Source organism: Pipistrellus hanaki (genome assembly GCF_964339955.1).
Source record: "Pipistrellus hanaki genome assembly, chromosome: 3".
NCBI lineage: Eukaryota > Metazoa > Chordata > Mammalia > Chiroptera > Vespertilionidae > Pipistrellus > Pipistrellus hanaki.
The window spans coordinates 109,318,230-109,336,236 of record NC_140505.1 but is presented as its reverse complement, the minus strand read 5'-3'; the positions used below and the strand labels follow the sequence as shown (position 1 = coordinate 109,336,236).

Genomic DNA, 18,007 nt, shown 5'->3' with positions numbered 1-18,007 from the left:
AGGGGGCGGGCGGGGGGCGGGAATTGAATGCACCAGCCAGAGAGCCAAGCTTAAATAGTGCTTCTCAGCTACTGGGCTCATGGTGACTGTGTCTGAATTGCTTGAAAAATTATGTCAGTATTCCACACTTCTTTGCCCATACTATACAGCCTTTGTGATGTCCTTCTAGTTAATTTTGCTTATTAAAATGAAGATCTTGCTGACTTATAAAATATGCTTCTGAAGTTCTTTGAGATTACCTTGTAAAGCTAGCTGGTTGCTTTTAGAGCCTCCATCAATTGCACCCAACCCTTTGCCAGCCTTTTTTTTTGAATGTCTTGCATATTCTGAGCAAGCAAACTTACTTCCTACCTCTTGCACTCAGCTAGCCAATGACCATTCAAACCCTTGCCCATGGCCTAGAGTAACCTCACCCCTTCCCCCAAATCCTGTTGCCCTCCTGCGTTGAAACACCGGGGGGGGGGGGGGGGGGGGAGGTGGGAGGGGTGTTTCAAACAGCTTTGCTGGATTCTGCTCTTACTTTCCGACTTTCCGGGTCACTTTAGCACCCCGTGTTCTCTCACAGGTGCTGATGGACCCCAGAACATTCAGGGTGTTTCCTTGACTGCTGTCATGGTTGTGCTTTTCACCTGTGCTGTTTTATCTCTCCATAATAACTGCAAATGCTTATTTATTTCCCTGTGATATCCCCAACAGTGATTTATGTACAGTTGATACTCAGAAGAGTATGACTTTGGGGGTGTTCATCACTGGACATGTGGGGACTCCATCAACATGTATTTTCTCTGGGTGCCTCCGTGCTGAACACCCACGTGTTTGTTCTCCTGACACTCAGCAAGTGTCTGCGCAAATGCTCTTGCTTAGAGGTCCAGCCAGCCGGCCAAGCATCCTGTCTCAGAACAAAGGATCTCCATCTCGCACAGGACTGCTTTATGTGCGCAGACTTTTATGAGGCGCTCTGGCTTTCAGAATGAGTTTGGTGGCTCCAGAGAAGCCACTGAAAGTCAGGCTTCGCAGACTTTTGAAATCACGCACTGCTAAAATTTCAGTAAGAAAAGTAGAGGTGCCAATAAAATTAGGCCAGCTTCTTACTCTGTCAAGACTTTCATTAAAAAAAAAAAAAAATATATATATATATATATATATATATATATATATATATATATATATATATAATCTACTATTGCCATTCACTTATCAAAGGAAGAAGATATTCAACCCAAAATGGGCTATCTTGGAAACATCAGGGTAGCACTGGTCCCTGTCACAGCAGGAGGTGAAAGGCGCCCAGACCTGACTGTAGATGATCATTCTGTGGGGAGCATTCCAAACCACAGGTTCCAGCCATCCCCAGGCCTGCTAAGTCAGAATATCTAGGAGCGTGGCTCTGGAATCTGCATCTCCATCAGCTTCTCAAGTGATTCTGACAGCCAGTTGGGTGGGGAAGCATCTTGGACAGGGTACCATGTACATTAAAGAGGCACAGGAAACAGGACCTTTTTCTAACGCAGCTTTATAGCACAGCGTTTATCTTCCTGATATTGTTATTTGGAGGTTTTTCTAACTAATGGGTAGGTTTTAAGAGATTGGATAAGGATTTGGCAACAGTTGAGTCCAAGATCACGGCAGCCCCCGGGAGCCAGGCTTTAGAGTTTGTTCGGTAAACGTTGAGGTGCGGGATCTTCTGAAGGTGCAGGCTTTCCCCACGCACATTCTGATTCTCATGTTCTAGGCACTTCCTGCTCAGTGACTTGTTTTATTCTCATGCCGTGGCCAATTACAAGTTGAGATACTGATCCCGGGGAGAGTAAGAGATGTAAATGGGCTGGAAAATGGCTTTTTCCTAGTGATTATCCACGGGAGGCCTGCACGCGGGGTGGGCCCGGGTCTGTTCGGAGCCTGTGCTGAGCGCTCTGGCTGCCTGGTGAGAATGGCCCATGGGGAAGAACCCCATACCGATGGAAATGTGAGCCAGCAGCTGGCACAGCCGCCGCCCTCACGTACAAAGGAGGCAAAAATATTTATGTTTTGCATGTACTGCTTTGCTTCACTCCACGGTAAATGACTTTCTTTCCCCCTTTGCTCCAGATGTTTTAGTTGTCGACGTGACGTTCTCCTTCGGCTCTTGGCATTTATCAAAAAGATTCAACTTTACCAACTGCTCGTCATTCAAACAGTAAGATTTTATTTGAAATCTAAATATCCTCTCATTAGCTGTAATTTATTTCTTTGCGTTACCCCTCAACTTTGTAAAGAACTCTTTTGTGGAGTAGAAGTTTCCGAAGTGCCTTTTGGAGCAGGGGCCTAACGGGAGCTGGGAGGGCCCTGAGCCAGAGAGGGAGCTCGGTCCACCCTGAGCCAGGGAGCGGCTGAGGAGCGCACAGCTGTGCCCGAGGGTTCCCGCCAAGGGGGACCCAGTGATGGCCTTGAAGTAAGCGCAGTCGAAGGGGTGCTGCCAGCTTCCCCCCTGATCAGAATGGCTTTGGGAACTTGGGTCCAGAGAGAGAGTGTGAGCGTGATATAAGGGGAAGTCCCATTCCAGGAGAAGGAACAGACAAAGTCTGTTTCATCATAGAACATGTTAAACCCATAACCACAGCAAACAGTGTGGTGGTTACCAGAGGGAAGCGGGGTGGGAAAGGATAAGTAGGATGAAGGGGGTCAAATAGATGAGGACAGAGGGAAACTAGACTTCGGGCGGTGAGCACACAGTGCAATATACAGTTGATTATCATAAAACTGTACACTTGAAACTTACATAATGTTCTTAACCAATGTCTCCCCAATAAATTTAATAAAGAATGCTAATTCTGCCCCCACCTTTTTTTTTTTTAAAAAAAAAATATGTTTTTATTCATTTTTTAGAGAAAGAGGAAGGAAAGGGGAGAGGGAGATAGAAACATCAATGAGAGAGAAACATTGATCCACCGCCTCCTACACATCCCCCACTGGGGATCAAGCCCGCAACCCTGGCATGTGCCCTGATCAAGAATCAAACTCATGACCTCTAGCTTCATGGGTCGAAGCTCAAGCATTGAGCCATACGGCTGGGTTGATTTTTTTTTCTTTTTTTTTTTTTAACACATTTGGCCCTGTTGAGCTACACAATCCCCTGAGTTAGGGCCACGCCTCACTCCTAGCTTCTAAAGCAGAGAGGACAGAGGGAATTTGTTTCTCAGATTCCTGATTTTCCAGTTGGGAGATGGGGTGGAGGTTCCCATGGAAACAATGGGAAGCTCTATTATTAGTGATTCTATAGTTCATTCAGTGGATTGATTGACCAGCTGTGTGAGTACCAAATGTGAGCCTCTTTGGCCTGGCCTGGGAACCATTGTTTCTTTAAGGAAAATGAATTTAAATTTGAAGCTGAGTTGGGAGGCCGCTCTACAGCTATTAGGACAGAGGCACCAGGAATTTATCTTTACCCTTGCAGGACTGAGTTCAGTTATCTCTAATAAACAGAATGAATTCAGAAGGAAAAAAAAAAAAGCTAAACTTAATACAGAAAGCCTCAGAAGTCCGTGAAAATAGGAAAAAAAGGGGAAGAGTTAAATAGAATTTTATGGCTCAAAGAGAGCTGAAACATAAAGCAGTTCTCCACCCCTGTGTGGAGGCCAGACAAAGCAGTGACTTGCCTCATGTCCCACAGCCAGCGATTAACAACCAGACCTCGGACCCACAGCTCCCAGAGGGCGAGGCCCTTTCCCTGAGGAGAGCGGAGTGCCACAGTCAGTCCTGAGGCGTAGGATGGGCATGCAAATCCAGACTCGCCCTAGCGCACTCAGATAAACACCGAGTCTGGGTCTTCTCCCACTGAAGCTCAGAATGCTCTGGCATTTCTTGAAGAACATAGAAAACGTGAATGGTGTCCCCTTTCCCTGTGCTCGTCCTCTCACTGTCCCTGGCTGGGCCTTCCTGGGGCCTCCTGTTTCCAGAACAACCTCTATTTGTCTGTTTGTTGTTCTCTAACTCTGATTATCCTGCAAGTGCTTTGCAGGCCCTCCCCTGTTATCCATGCATGATAGGCTATTTGATTAGTAGACACAATTCTTCCTCGATTTAATTAAAAAGCAAACACTGGCATCCCATTGCCTCTGGGCAGTTGGTGTTGTTACTGCTGAGGTGGGCAGGGTGAGGGTGGGAGGGGGAGACCAGTCTCCAGAGGGGAATGTACCTGAGGATAGACAAATAGCAGAAGTAGATTCAGAAACAGATTCAGTGGGTTCCTATTATCTACCTGTGCAGCAGGTGACCCAGCTTCAGGTTTCCATGGTAACCCCCCTGTTGTTGTGAAGATAGTCAATCAGCCAGAGAGCCCGGGAGCAGGTCCACCAAGTCAGTGCCCTGGCCCCAGCCCCAGAGAACTGTCCTCTCTGCGCTCCCCTGGGCTCATCAATCTGTCTAGGGTTTTTGTTTTTTTCTTCTTTTAAATGCTTGCATGCCACATCACAGAGGGAAATTCTAGGATATGAAGACTTTCCTAAAAATGTAGGAATTAAGTTGGTTTTCTGTGTGGCCAGATGCCCAGCGTGTATTGGAACTGGCTGTGCTTGGTGTAAAAGTGAGAGAAAGTGTATCCACCCCTTCACAGCTTGCAGCCCTTCTGATTACTACAGGAACCAGGTAAAGTGACATTTTTGGTATTTCAAGGTTTAACCAAAAATATATATTGTTAACCACCCCGCCTGTCTTTTGTGTTTCTTTTAAACTCTGAACATCCCTCCCATTTGGATGTTGAAGGATGTGCTTCATTTCAGGAACCTTGTCAAGCTGCTGTTGAGAAGCCGGCACCATCCAATACAGCAGGAGGCGGCGGGTTCGAGGGGATTAAGACGAACAGAACCACCCGGGGCGGGCAGGTCAGGCTCTGTTTGTCTGTTGATAATGGGAAAATCCCCCTTTAAGTGACCATAACAACTACTACTTTGGGTTCCTTTTATAAAATTCCCTTTTTTACTTTATACCAAAATTCCCCTTTTCACCTCTGGTTTTAAACCAAGTTTTATTTAATTGGCTCAGTACATCAAGATGGCACATTCACATAAAAGAAATTAAAATTCTGTAACTGTGAAAAATGCTGTTCTGGGAGGAGTAAAATTTTAAAGGTGATGTTGTGGCTCACGTGGGGAGGGTTAGGAGGAAGTAAGACACACAGCACTGAGGGGATTTCAGTTCAAACCACATATTATGATAGCATTTCTGGGGATTACGTGCAAGGGAGAGCATGCAAAGTATGCACACTAAACACATTCTAATTGCTTTTCTTACTTTGTAGAGACAATCTAACCAGTAGTTAGCAACTCCAAAACAAAGAGTTATTTCTATATAATGTATCTATCTTTCTCTCCACTTCTCAAAAAATGGTTATCTTCCATGCGATTTCATTGGAAATTCCTCTTATTCACCAAGTCAACTAATAGACATATTTGAAAAGAGAGAAGGTGGCAATGTAAGCATTTTCAGGCAGACCCTGGGGCTGTGCTTCGAGAACAGAGAAGTGCTGACTTCCTTCAGTGGACAAAAGTTAATTGAGCATCTATCAATACTATGTGGTAAAAAACAAAAGGGCAAATTTTTATTCTCATTAACCTTGGGGTCTAGTAGGAGCAAATAGAACAACTTTTTTTTTTTTTTTTCCTGAAGGCTCAGATTTCTATCCAAGACTAATCTGTGGTTTGATTTATCCAATTGCTGCTCTTTAAGGTCAAGTGCCAATATAAATAAGTAGCACATTTTTACTCACTACCGAAAAGTTGACAGTAACTTTAGGTAAATTAAGTAACAGGCAATGGGAATGGGAATCAAAATGGATTATGAAGTTAATTAAAGGCATTACAAAAGTTTGGTGTGCCAATATTTCAGACTAAAAGTCTTTGAGGTCTTAATAATTGATGGGCTTGTTAAGCGAGGGACCTTTCTCTTCCCGTTGATTTATAAACTAAGGCATAGTTACAGGATCTGGGATCAAGGAGGCAGTGACTTTACTAAAAAGTTAAACTTATCTTTTGTTGTTTCAGTTTTTTAAATGTTGGTGAAATACACATAGAATAAAATTGACCATCTCTACCATCTTGTATAAGTGTACGCTATTGTGTAACCATCACCACCATCCATTGCCAGAACATATTTCATCTTGCAAAATTGAAACTCTATATGAATTAAACAATAACTCCCCATGTTGCCTTCTACTCAGACCCACCATTCTACTTTCTGTCTCTGAGATAGATTACCCTAGGTGCCTTATATAAGTGGAACCATACAAGATTTGTCTTTTTGTGACTGGTTTGTTTCACTTAACATAATGTCCTCAAAGTTCATGCATTTTTGTAGCATGTTCAGAATTTCTTTCCTTTTAAAGACTGAATAATATTCCATCATGTGGATAGACCCCATTTTCTTTCTCCATTCATCTGTTGATGGGCATATGGGTTACTTCCATCTTTTTGGTATGTTATTTGTGTTTTTGATTGTTGTAGGAGTTTCTCATATATTGAAGACTAGAGGCCTGATGCATGAAATTCATGCATGAGGGCAGGAGGGTGTCCCTCAGCCCAGCTTGCACTCTCTTCAATCTGGAACCTCTCAATCTGCTGGATCCCAACTACTCGCCTGCCTGTCTTCCTGATTGCCCCTAACTGCTTTTGCCTGCCAGCCTGATCACCCCCTAACCACTCCCATGACAGCCTGATTGATGTCTAACTGCTCCCCTGCCAGCCTTGTTTGCCTCCAACTTCCCTTCTCTGTGGCCTGGTCACCCCTAATGGCCCTCCCCTGCAGGGTTGATTGCCTCCAACTGCCCTCCCTTGCAGGCCTGGTGCCTTCCAACTACCCTCCCTGCTGGCCATCTTGTGGTGGCCATCTTGTGTCCACATAGGGGCAGGATGTTTGACCACATGGGGGCAGCCATCTTGTGTGTTGGAATGATGGTCAATCTGCATATTACTCTTATTAGATAGGATAGAGGCCTGATGCACAGGTGAGGACCAGCTGGTTTGCCCTGAGGGTATTCCGGATCAGGGTGGGGGGTTCCCTTGGGGCTTAGGGCGGCCTGGGCAAGGGGGTTGTGGTGGTTTGCAGGCTGGCCATGCCCGGCAGCGACCCAAGCAGAGGCCCTGGTATCTGGAATTTATTTACCTTCTACAATTGAAACTTTGTAGCCTGGAGCGGAGCCAAACCTCCTGCTCGCTCTGTGGCTGCCATTATTTCTGTTTGGATTTCTTTACCTTCTATAATTGAAACTTTGTATCCTTGAGTGGAGGCTTGGCCCGCCAAAGTGTGTGGAAAGCTTGGCTTCCTCCGTTGCTGTGGAAACCCAAGCCTCCCTTCTGGTAGCCATCTTGTTTGGGCTTATTTGTATACTCGCTCTGATTGGTTAGTGGGCATGGCTGGTGGATGTAGCATAGTGATGATTAATTTGCCCCAAACTATTGCTCTTTTTTTAGGTAGGATATCAATCCCCTGTCAGATTTGTGATTTGCAAATATTTTTTCACATTCTGTAGGTTGCCTTTTCATTCTTTTGGCTACCTTTTGCACAGAAGTTTTTAATGTAATGATAAAGTCCAGTTTTCAGATTTTTATTTTGTTGCCTGTGCTTTGGATAGTGTACCCAAGAAATCATTGCAAAATCCAGTTTTCATACACTTTTTCTTTACATTTTCTTTTATGAATTTCATAGTTTTAATTCTTAGACTTAAGGCTTTGATCCATTTTGAGTTAATTTTAGTAAATGGTATAAGGAAGGGGCCCAGCTGCCTTCTTTTGCAGGTGGATATCCAGTTTTCCCAGCACCATTTGTTGAAAAGACTGTTCGTTTTCCACTGAATAGTCTTGCCTCCCTGTTGAAAACAATTTGACTATATATGTGAGGATTTATTTCTGGATCTAGTCCATTGGACTGTATGTCTATCTTTATAACCAAAACATTGCTTTGGTTACTGTAACTTCCTGATGTTTTAAGACCAGAAAGTGTGAGTCCTTCCACTTTGTTCTTTTTCAAAGATTGATTTGGAAAAAAAATTCAACTGTTTTTGGAGATAATTATAGATTCACATATAGTTATAAGAAAACAATACAGAGAGATCTCACATATCTTTTACCCAGTTTCCTCCAATAGTAATGAGCATCTTGTAAAACTATAGCACAACATCTCAGGTAGGATATTGACAGTGACAACAGTCAAGACACAAAGCAGCCCTTTAACCTCATGTTGCCCATCTGTATCCATATGTACTTCCCTTCACCCTCACACTCCCCATCTCTGACTCAGAATCACTGATCTGTGCCCTGTTTCTATGATTTTATTGTATCATAAATGGAATCATGTGGGCTAGGCATTTTTAACTCAATGTTATTCTCTGGAAATTCATCTAAATTCCTTTATGTATCAGTAGTTTGGTACTTTTCATTGTTGAGTAATGGTCCGGACAGTGCCTTTTTAAATTTCTTTTATTTTAAAGGGGGAAAACTAAAGTCACTGACTCATGGTTTCTTGTACTATCTTCCTGTATACATTGACCTTTGATGCTGTGTGGTTAAAAGAACTGGACTCACTTAAGAGCAGGAGGAGACTGAAGATCAATATAGCCCAGACTCATCATCAGTGCTTCTGCATGGGTGCTTCTTAGTTTGGAGAGAGGCAGTTTGTTGATACTGAAATGTGTTGTCTTTAAATATATGACTCAGCACAGAATCTCAATTTTGGCTGATAGAGAACAGAGTATTCCTGTTACAGGAAGAATTTCTCATGTTCCATGAGACATTGCTGTCTTTCACTATCGTGTAGAATGGGAAAATTCAGATTTCTGATGTGCGTCCCTGTGTTGGCCTGAACACTCTCTTCCCAGAAGAAAAGCTATCGAGAACTTTCTGTCAAGGCATCTTCCCACATCACCTATCTACTGCGCGCTCAGCACTTTGCCAGGCACTGGGGACTGGCAATGTGACTGATGCAGACCCAGTCTTAAGCTTCATGATGCTGAGCTTGTGTTGGTTCTTCCTACAGGTATTTATGGAGCACCTGTTAGGTGCCATTTCACTGAGCTCCATGGATGCAATGAGAAGGGCATGAATGAATCAGGCACCTCTCTTGCTGTCAGGCTCAAGAATCTCATACTTGAATACATAAGTAAGAGTACAAGATAAGAACTGTTAACAGGGATGGGGAAAGTATACAAACCCAGAGACTTTCTCTGTGCCTCAGGCCTTATCTTAGTCATCCCTGTTTATGTAAACCCAGTGCCTGGCAGTTAAACACACTTAATCGGTGTGGTTGGTTAAGACTTTGATTGATGAATAGATTGATTGACAGAGATGGCATTTCAGCTGACCTTTGAGAGACAAGAAGCATCCAAAAGGAGTGGGTATTCTAAGCAGAGGGACTGGTATAAGCAAAAGCATAAATGGGGGTGCCAGAAAATTCTGGAGTACTCATTCTAGGAAACCCAAAGTGATTCAATCTGGCTGGAGCAGAAGGCTGCAGGAAAATATGGGACATGGGTTTGGAACACCCCTGGAGCCTGCAACTACAGGGCCTTACAGCCAGGCCTAGGAGTTTTCACTTTGTTCTTCAAATGCATCAAAATGCTACTGAGACTTATTTTAGTCTTATATGCCCATAGTTCTGATTTATGAGATCTCTTTTTAGCATATGAAGTTGCTCATCCCAGGACATGATACTTAGGAGATAGGGTTTCTGGTTCAATCCCAGTTTGGGCCTTTTTTTCTTGTACAGATTTATGACCTATGACCTATCCCAGTAATCTGACCTAAGGACAAGTGCTGTCATTTTCCAGGGACTGGACTAAGGAAAAGCATCACCAACAGGGAAACAGACTCAAAACCCAGTGTCTGACCTTTGGCTGAGAAGTGCTTTCAGAGACAGTTGGCCCTGTCACCCTGCCCGAACCTCTTTCTTTTCCTTTCTGAATAATCGTCTATCTGGTGCCTCTTCCTGCTGAGGGAAGAGTGGCTGCTCTCTTTCCTGTTCTCAAGGAAGGTTGTGAAGATCTGTGATAATGATGTTGTTCTAATATTTGTTGTTTTTGACGATATGCTTATCGCCAAAACCAACGTGCAGAAATAAACCATACACAGCCATGTCTCCTCGAGAGGAATTTACATTCAAACTATTCCTCTCTTTCTCCCCCTCCATCACTTTTGAATAGGCATTTTAATTTCTCATAGGCGATAAGGACCTTGCTTTAAAAGTGAAATTAACTTTAATATGTACCTTGTTGAGATAAGGGGGCTCAACACTGTACTGCGTGCTGTGGCATTCACTGCCAATTTTTCATTCATTCATTCATGCATTCAACATATGTTTATTGAACACCTACTTGTGCTAGTCAGGCAGGCAGAGAGTGTGGCCTCAGGGAGCTTGCCTTGTAGAACTTACAATATTTGGGAGGAAATAAGATTCATTTCAGGCAGCAGGTGAGTGTGCGTAAGAGAAAAGGATGTAGGCAGGAATGTCAGAATGTACTGCCCTGAATAGTGATAGCTGATGCTAGTGGAGCCTATGCTATATCTGCAGCTCCGAGCATCTCTTAATGTCAGCCTCCGATGGACCAATTTTGCCTGTTTTATAGACCAGGACATTTTACAAGGGGTGAGTAGGAGGTAAATGACAGGCAAGAGACTTGAATCTAGGCAGTCTAAAGAGCAGATCCCACAGTTTTGGCCACTACTCTACGTTGTATGACCTTAGATGAAAATAAGCAATGTTAAACCGAGTAGTATTGATGACAAAAATCAACCTGGAGGGAGGAAACTAATACTAGCTGCTCTTGGCATTTGTCTGCCACTCCTGCCCCATCTGTGCCGCAGTCGGTGAGACAAAGACCTCCAGCCTGGGGAGGTGTGAGGGGGCAGTTAGTATCGAGCCTCCGGAGGAGACGGGTAGGTTGGGATGTCAGAGTGATGGAATCAGACCCAGGCAAAGCTGTCATCTTCTCCAAGACAGAAGGGAAACTGAGGCCCTTAGGAGAGTGGAGCAGCAAGGGTCTTGTGCCAAAGTGAAACCCAGCAGAAGGTGGATCTTGAGTGGCTGGGTTCAATCTTCAACCAAGGGTCTCTGATGGAGAGGGAGAGCTGTCCTCCCTGGTCATGGAGTCCTGGTTGGCCAATCGGATCAGCCAGTCCAGTTCTGAGGCACCACTTCAGGAGGGCTCAGTGACAAAGGGTAGCAGCTCTATGGAATGGCCTTGGCAGCCCCACCCACCCTGCGCCATGGCAGCCTCACCTTACAGTCCCCACGTCAGAGAAGTGAGCCTTGATCTCTCAGCACGGAGCTGCGGTCCATCATCTCTCCTTGGAGGTCACAGGTTTATCCTCAGTCAGCATTTTAGCTCTTGCCTGTTCCAGGGACAAACTGGAAATTTCATCTCAAGTTCCTGAAGTCTGTACCAGGGGCCCAAGCAGCAAATGGATAATCCATTTGATCCATTTAGCTCTCTAACTTTTCTTTGGTGGGATTGTATTTTGCTATTTTCTTCCCATCTCTCACCTCCTTTTACACTTTACCATCTCAACTGCTGGTTGCCACTCGTCTCAATCTGTACGTTTCATTAATATATTACTTCTGTCCTGCTCAGTCATTAATAAAGACGTTAAATAATTCTGAACCAAATCCTCACCCCTGTAGAGCCCTACAGGACACTTTCCTTTAATTAGTTACACTACCTTTCATCTCTCTAAGGTCCTTTGGTTTCAGATTTCCAGCTGGGTTTGAATCCACGTGACTTTCATCCAGTCCTGTTTGAACTAATTTCATGAGGGAAAATCTGAGAGTCATTTTACTGAATGTTGATTCAGGCCCAGGCCTACAGGGAGCTTTGCTATATTCAGATTCTTTTTAACAGATTAATAGAGAACAAGTTGGCCTTAATAAACTGAGCCTTCCCAATGTACCTCTTTCCAATATTCTTTTCAATCCTAGCAGTACCCTCTCCATTAATGTCATGGCAGTTTGAATTGTGTTGACGTCAGACTTCATAAAAGGTACACTTTCTGTCGGGAGTAATCCTCTTAGACCTTTTCAAAGATGACTATTTCTCAGTGGTGTTCTATTTCCAATAACTTAAATGACTTTGTTTTTTAAAAAAATACAACTCCTTGGGCAATCGCCTAGTTAACCCGTTTCTGATGTGTTTTCTTGTACAAAACAGGGAGTGATTTAAGCAACCAGAGCTCATACTGTTTTATTACATAATTTAAATTTGGGCAGCCATTTAAAAATAACTCTTAAATCTTTCAGATGTAACTGACTGGGAGTAGGCTATTCTGAAGCTAATTGCTGGACACCACAGGGCTGTGAGGGTTACATTCTAAGGTGTTTTGGCTTGATATGTGGAAATCCTTGGACATAGGATGGGGAGGAATATCCCTATAGAAATTGTCTTTGTATCAAGCTAGATTATGTTTTTAAGTTACCCCAACCCTTCTGTGTACAAGCTTGTGGGGCCCACTACTTCATGTCAGATGGTGAATAAACTCTTGATTAAAATACAAAAATCAACCTAAAATACTAAGTGTGTGGAACATGTGGGGAGATAATTCTTTGCTTTTAGTTTATACTGGATTTTAAAAATCTTTATCAGTAAAAATAGAAAATGTTATATTTCTAAGAATTGTTGCAGTAGAATAGCACAGTCATGTAGCTACCCAAGGGGTGTGTGTGTGTGTGTGTGTACATGCACTATTTATTTAATAAGGTCCTCTTGGTAGCTCTTTGAACCACTTATTAAGATTAGGAGAGATTCTCCAAGCAAACAAAGAACAACTAATCTGACCCTCTTTGAAAACAGAGTGGAGGCATCTGCTTTCATGAGATAGTCCAGAGCTGGATTCCATCCTAGATGCCAGTGGAAACTTCTCCAAACAATAAGGTTTCAAATGAAATCCTTTTGAAGTGGCAGGGCTTCTCTCCTCGGGGACAAATAAAAAGGAGATGTGGCTGGTCCTCTGATAGTGTTTATAGAGCCATTTAAGCAACAAAATATAACCCCCTCCAAGCCTCATATACATTCGTTATAAGGCTTTCTTCACCCTCTACTCAGAGTAGAGAAGTAGCATTTGCTTGAATAGACATCAACAGTATAAATATAAGAAGCAGAAAGGGCTATCTAGAAAGGACCCTGGGAATCATATGTGGCTTGGATGTAAATATGAGTCTACGTTGATATTCACATAAAACAAAACAAATACATGGTTTCTCTTGATCCCCTAGGAAGACAGTGGACCCCTCTAGTGTAGGAGTCAGCAAACTTTTCTATAAAGAGCCAGACAATAAATATTTTAGGCTTTGTGAGCTATGAGGATTCTATTGTAATGCTTAAAGTCTGCCACCTTAGTGTGAAAGTAGTCACCATGCTCTGGCCAGTGTGATTCAGTGGTTAGAGTGCCAGCCCGAAGGATTGTGAGTTCAATTACCCATCAAAGGCACGTAACTGGGTTGCAAGTTTGATCCCAACCCCAGTGTGCAATTGGTCTCCCTCTCTCTCTCGCTCGCTCTCGCTCTCTCTCTCCCCCTTTCTCTCTATCTCTTCCTCCCCCTCCCTTCATTCTACTCTCTAAAAAAACAATGGGAAAAATATATTCTCAGGTGAGGATTAACATCAACAAAAACAAAGGCAAAAAGAAAGTGCACAAATAAGTGGGTGTGCCTATATTCCAAAAAACACTTTCTTATGGACACTGACATTTCAATTTTATGTATTGTCACATGTCATGTATTATTACTATTTTTTTTTGGACAAATTTTCATGGGCCATAAAGAAACAAGCCATAGGGTGGATTTGGCTGCTACAGACAAATCCAGTAGTTTGCCAGCTTTTGACCTAATGCGCACATTATGTGCCCCCACAGCACCTAGCGCTATTCCAGGGATGCTCTAAGTGTTCGGTAAATACTTCTTCACTTGGCTGTCACGATGTCAGAGCAAAGAGTAAGCCTTTTCTATACAACACACACTTGACATTTGCAAGGGATTTATCTTTAAGTCTCTGCTAATCCCTCCATTCCAAGGACCACTCTTGCAGATAATTTCCCCCATAAAATGCACTCAAGTATAACAGAATAATTAAAGTGACCCTTTCAGGCCCTCCATGATTCTATAAATATGGGGCTAAAGTCCTTTACCAGGCGATTAAAATAAACTCTGCCACCGAAATCAATTCTCTGTCACATTACATCATTGCTGTAATGACATTAACGATGGATTTACCTCCATCGGAAAAAACAATCCATAATGATGATGAGTGATGGTGATCCCTCTACCATATAGCACCTGTGTTTGCCAAGTGGCAGAATGATCAAGCATCCCTTTCAGTGGGATGGCCGGGCCCAGCAGCCCAGCAAGGCCATCCTGGTGAGTGTCACACACAAAGGAGCTGAGAATACGAGGCTGCCTCAAGAAGCAGAGGATAGGCAGGTGTTGGATGTGACCGAAACTTTCCCAGCAAAGGAAGATCCTTCCTCCTAAATTCATCCTCCAAGTGGATACACTCGGTGTTAAGGACTTGACCAAATTCCACATGACTATGCATTTCTGGACCTACAGGTTGTTTTCAGATATCAAGAGTGCAAGTCACTCACGCTAAAGATCTGTTGTACTTTGTATTGGCCAGAATCTTAGAACCTCCTGTCTAGTTTTAGTCACCCCATTATAGGAGATTACAGACTTGCCAGTAATGCTCTATAGAAGCACCACAAAATGATCACAATGATAGATGGCAGCATCTATAGGAGAAAAGTAAGAAATTGGAATTGTTTTAGCTTTGAAAAGGAAAATGATTCTTAGCATGAAAAAGGTCTTTTTTTTTCATTTATTTTTTTAATATATTTTTATTGGTTTCAGAGAGGAAGGGAGAGGCAGAGAGATATAGAAACATCAGAGAGAGAATCATTGGTCAACTGCCTCCTGCATGCCCTCTACTGGGGATGGAACCCCAAATTGAACCCTTCACTCTATCCACTGAGCCAAACCAGTAGGGCTTTTTTTTTTTTTTTTTTTTTTTTTTTTTTTTTTTTAAGGAAATTTGATTAGATATTGCAAATGAAGAAGTAAGGTGCATAATGCAGGGCTGGTATCAGGTTTCCAAGGGAAACTTACTTGATGAAGAAAGGCCTGATAAAGCTTGCAATGGGTATCAAGGAGGAAATGGTGGTATCTGCAAACTGTAGAGAAGCAATGGTTGGCCACATGGGTTAGGCATCCAATTACTTGATATTAGGTGACTGACCAGGTTTCTCCCTACAGTATACTTCTTGATTCAAATAGCCTACAACAAACAAACAAACAAACAACAACAACAACAACAAAAACAGGAACTGCTTTCTTGGGAATTAAAGTTATCTAAAATGGCATTTATCCTAACTAATGATGAGTCTGTCGTTGGCCCCTGAGCAGTGGACTCCTTATCTCTTTTTTCATTTTGTTACATTCTGAGCCTCCAGGGGCCGGACGGCGGCTGGCATTTTTGAGACTCTCATGCTATTTCACTCTTCAGACAGAATGTCAGGCTCTTCAACTGTATTTTCAACTGTCTTGTGAGACAAAGACTAATTGGTTTGACCTCATGCTATCGCATGTTGAGAGACATGAATCTTCAGCGCTCTTCCTTTGAATTCATTGATTTCATTAAACACTGTCTGCTCATGTTTGCAAAATGTTATAATTTTCCAGTGATTTCTTCGAACTGCAGTGCAAAAACAGATTTTTTTTTTTTTTTTTTGAGCAATGCCATTTCTTAGCTTTGATCTTGTGTTTTACTCTTTTATTTCCAATAGGTCTTCTCTGTTAAGTCCATTGAGCCACAGAAAATATCAACCTTAGGGAAAAGTAACGTGATAGTCACAGGAGCAAACTTCACCCGGGCATCTGATAACATCGTCATGATTCTGAAAGGAACCAGTACTTGTGATAAGGATGTGTGAGTTCAAATATTAGTAATTTTTTCTCAATAATGTGGTGAAATGCTAAAACTTATGCCAAATATAATTATTATGTAGCCAAATTATTTCCATGTGCCAGAGTGGACCAATGACTCTGAATATTTGATATAAAATATGTTTAATAGTAGAATAATTTATACACTACATTTGAAGATAATTGTGAAAGAATCTGTCCCATGTTACCCCCCAAAATCTCAGTACACAACAATTTCAGGACGTTGTCTCTTTTGGGTCTTGATTTGTTTTCATTAAACAAAACCAAGTATTTTGAATATCAAATACCATTTTGAAGATGATCCACTTAGAAAAAAACAGTGGAGTACCTCATATTTTTTAATGTATTTTTATTGATTTCAGAGAAGAAGGGAGAAATTTAAACATCAATGATGAGAGAGGATCATTGATTGGCTGCCTCCTGTAAGCCCCTACTCAGGATTGAGCCCAAAACCTGGGCATGTGCCTTGATCCAGAATCAAACTGTGATTTCCTGTTTGAGTCAACTACTAAGCCATACCAACTGATCTGTACCTCCAATTGTGATGGCAAAATAATAGCAAAAGAAGAAATTTTCTGATCCACTTTATTTTTTATAGCCTTCTCTTTTTTGGATTGATTTCAGGCCCAAATAATACCTAAATAGAATGTAAATTAGTATTTTTTTAAAAAAGAAAGAAAAATAAATACCCCTACCCAAAAAGTAACTGGTCAGTATACCACTTGAACATCATTATTTCTATGACTTCTTTTCCCCTAATTCATCCTTCCAATGAAACTTTTGAGAGGAAACATTTCAGTGTCTCACTGACAGTCTTTTTTTTTTTTTTTTTAATATATTTTATTGATTTTGTACAGAGAGGAAGGGAGAGAGATAGAGAGTTAGAAACATCGATGAGAGAGAGTCATCGATCAGCTGCCTCTTGCACACCCCCTACTGGGGATATGCCCTCAACCAAGGTACATGCCCTTGACCTGAATCGAACCTGGGACCCTTCAGTCCCCAAGCCGACGCTCTATCCATTGAGCCAAACCGGTTTCGGCTCACTGACAGTCTTGTACCAATGCTACACCCCCCCGCTCAAAAAAGAGATGTGATAATAGTATGATAGATAATTTGAGTTTTGTGCTTGTTAGCTTTTGTAAGTTTGGGCTAATTTGAGATAAAAGACGTTGCCATCTACATGAAGTATAATACTGAGCTCTTCCCCATCATGGGAATGCATTGACGGCAATCTGCTGAAGCGTGGTGTTTTGGTTTTTAACTACTAAAACAGATTTGTACAGCGTTCCAATCTGCCACACTTATTTACTGATTTTCTGTTTTAATTCATTTGCCACATATAGCTGCCATCCCCTTCCCCTCCTCAAAGTAAATTTGGGATGTCTGTCACCTTTTGGGAAAAGCTGCTCACCGATGGCTTTCCTTGTTCTGCTACTTACCAGAATTATCCAGCTCACATTAGTGGCTGATCTGCACGCCATGGGTATTTTTGTGCCATTTATCCTGGCTAAACACCTTGTTGCAAAAGCCTGTCATTTTGTACAACAAAATCTCAGTGTGTTCACTGGGAAGTAAGTCGTTTTTCAGAGCTTTACCCTGTTTCTGACTCTTTATGCTCTCATTTCAATTCCGAATGTGTCTTGAGATACTGCAGTTATTAAATTCAATGAGTCAGAGACCTTTCTGCATGTAGCATTTCACTAACCACATTTGTGTGGTGAACCCAAGTTCACGAGCAGTAAACATAATGCCCAGTTAATCCTACATCTGAATTCATGTTGTAATCCCAAACTCTTTCAATATAGTATTTTTTAAAACCTAATTACTCTAAAAGAGAAAAATATGAGAATGGTAGTGGAACAACCTACATTCCCACCTCTTTCTAAAATTTATAAAGAAGTTTGAATTTTTTAATTATCAACTATTCTATGAAGAGTTTCCAAGAACTAGAATGAAAGTCTGAGGAGGTGTAAGTACAAACTGACCCGTGTGTTTTTTGATGTTGCCTTACTGTTTGAATCCATTATTACAGCTTAAAAGATCTGTGCATGAAAGT

General features: G+C 42.2%; 1 protein-coding gene across 6 annotated transcripts in view; it reads left to right on the top strand.

Moving 5' to 3' along the window:
• Window positions 1-18,007, top strand: part of PLXNC1 (plexin C1) — a 160,296-nt gene that overhangs the window by 76,093 nt on the left and 66,196 nt on the right. For all 6 annotated transcript variants that reach the window (XR_014794738.1, XM_084880319.1, XM_084880320.1 and 3 more), the window contains exons 7-10: window positions 2,089-2,176; window positions 4,521-4,623; window positions 4,758-4,859; window positions 15,789-15,931. Coding sequence is in view for 5 of the 6 variants with exons in the window: in XM_084880319.1 (XP_084736445.1) it covers window positions 2,089-2,176; window positions 4,521-4,623; window positions 4,758-4,859; window positions 15,789-15,931 (436 nt within the window). In the remaining variant the exon portion in view is untranslated. The remainder of the gene's footprint in view (window positions 1-2,088; window positions 2,177-4,520; window positions 4,624-4,757; window positions 4,860-15,788; window positions 15,932-18,007) is intronic.